Source organism: Priapulus caudatus, unplaced genomic scaffold (genome assembly GCF_000485595.1).
Source record: "Priapulus caudatus unplaced genomic scaffold, Priapulus_caudatus-5.0.1 Scaffold691, whole genome shotgun sequence".
In the NCBI taxonomy this organism is placed as follows: domain Eukaryota; kingdom Metazoa; phylum Priapulida; class Priapulimorpha; order Priapulimorphida; family Priapulidae; genus Priapulus; species Priapulus caudatus.
The window spans coordinates 160,022-162,173 of record NW_014577752.1 but is presented as its reverse complement, the minus strand read 5'-3'; the positions used below and the strand labels follow the sequence as shown (position 1 = coordinate 162,173).

General features: G+C 50.7%; 1 protein-coding gene across 1 annotated transcript in view; it reads right to left on the bottom strand.

Moving 5' to 3' along the window:
- Positions 1 to 1,168: 1,168 nt before the first annotated feature.
- The window catches only part of LOC106812830 (centrosomal protein of 41 kDa-like), a 4,051-nt gene continuing 3,067 nt past the window's right edge, over positions 1,169 to 2,152 (bottom strand). The window contains exons 6-7 of the mRNA XM_014816812.1: positions 1,613 to 1,804; positions 1,169 to 1,272 (exon numbers count right to left, since the gene is read on the bottom strand). Coding sequence (XP_014672298.1) covers positions 1,169 to 1,272; positions 1,613 to 1,804 — 296 coding nt within the window. The remainder of the gene's footprint in view (positions 1,273 to 1,612; positions 1,805 to 2,152) is intronic.

Below are 2,152 nucleotides of genomic sequence, written 5' to 3'. Positions count from 1 at the left end.
TGTCTATCGTGTCTATAGCTTTTTAAGCTCATTTAACGCAATTTTTATTGAGGTTTACACATTATTGATGGTAATCAAAATTTCTTTTTATTACAGGCAATGATTCTTTCTAAAAATTCAAGGACATTTTCATGAAATTCAAGAACTTTTCAAGCACAAAATCAACATTTACTAAATTCAAGTACTTTTCAAGGACTCCCCTCAAATTCAAGGACTTTTCAAGGACTGTGCGAACCATGGAGAGTGAGGCGGGTACGTGGGCGAGTCCCTACAGCCTGGGATTCACACGTGAGGGGGGCTGGCACTGCTATCTCCCGGGGTACAGCCAGCTAGCGACTTTGCATGCAAGTGGCAAGTCGCCGCGCAAAAATCGGACGGCGCAGCGAAGACGGGGGAGGGGGGGAAGCGCGGAGATGAGAAGAACAAGTGGCTCTCTGTTCTCGCTCACCGCCTGTGAAATCACCCCTGTCTCTAGTCCCCAGAGCGATGCCAGCGCCATCTACACAGTGGAATATGCTGCTCGACGGGAGAAGGAGAGCTGTGCGGCCCGGACTTGTGGTTCCACCTAGTGGTCAGAAAGAGTGTATATCTTGGCAGCGGGACGTACGTACGTACGCAGAGCAGACAGGGAAAACGATTGATGTGTGTGATATGGAGTAATACGTTAAAATATAAGGCGCCTACCCAGCACTGCACCAGCCTTAGCAGCTGTCGCAAAATTTGCATATATTGGCATCTAAAATTTCAATGCTATTAGCAAAGAATGTTAGCGATTATTTAGTTTTCGTTATAGTAACGATTGTCAGGCTCTTATCATCACAGCCTTCCACAAAACAGGATTTAGTCATAGCTCTATCAGCGTAGTATCCCTTATTCCTTATTATATATCTCTCTCGTATGTATCTCTTGCGCTATGAAGTCGAGGGTGGGGCAAACGAGGCGTGGTATTGAGGTATGATATAGAGAGAGGCAAGCAGCTGTCTGCATGCGTACGTACGTACTCAGGCCACAGGGCACGAAAACGACGAAATGCCATCGCGAACTGCATCGTGGCTCCATCTAGCGTCACGTAAGCATAACGATCGCATTCAACCCAGCTAGGAACACTCACCGCTATATGCGCTGGCGATGACGCGCGCGCCCGCGTCGCAAGATCCCACGACTCCCACTACTTCCGCCTGGGGGCAGCACCGTTGCGCGAGCGGGACGAGGAGCCGGTGTGGATGCTGCGTGCGCTGCTTCGCGTTGTCATGGTGGACATCCTCCCCGTTCCTGCGACAGTACAGAAGCCATGTTAGTTAGCATACATCTCTCCCTGCGAGCCGTCCGTCACAAGCCATGCCAAGTATTAAGAAAAGGGTAAAATTGTACTCAGTACATAGATCAGTTCTTATAATATAACAGACGCCTCGATGACAGCGGCATCTTGTTTGTCAACGACGTCCTAACGAAAGAAAACGTTGAATGAAACGACGTTAATAGGAGGTGTTGGTGTATAGCTATATATAGTAAGCAATCAAATTAATATAAATAATTAAATATTATTAAAGATTATGAATGTAGGTTAATGGCTTGGACCGCGGCCAAACAGGTGGTCTGTGTGTGTACTCACGTGCGGTGTCGTGTTGCGGAGCGTGAATTCTATCCAGGGTCTCCTGCAGGGCCTCCACGTCACGCCGGGTGAACTCCGCTTGGCTGGCCTTCACCAGGGGGCGCCGCTTCCTGACGCGCTCGCGGAGACACGTCTCGGGCACGGTTCCCGTCGTGAGCCCGACGGGAAAGTGCTGGCTGGCGAGACGCAGTCCTGCGATAGGGAGAGAGAGAGTGAGAGGGGTGAGAGTGAGAGGGAGATAGAGAGAATGGGGAGGGAGAGAGTGAGAGGGGTGAGAGCGAGAGGGAGATAGAGAGAATGGGGAGGGAGAGAGTGAGAGGGAGAGAGTGAGAGGGGTGAGAGCGAGAGGGAGATAGAGAGAATGGGGAGGGAGAGAGTGAGAGGGGTGAGAGCGAGAGGGAGATAGAGAGAATGGGGAGGGAGAAAGTGAGAGGGGTGAGAGCGAGAGGGGTGAGAGTGAGAGGGAGATAGAGAGAATGGGGAGGGAGAGAGTGAGAGGGGTGAGAGTGAGAGGGAGATAGAGAGAATGGGGAGGGAGAA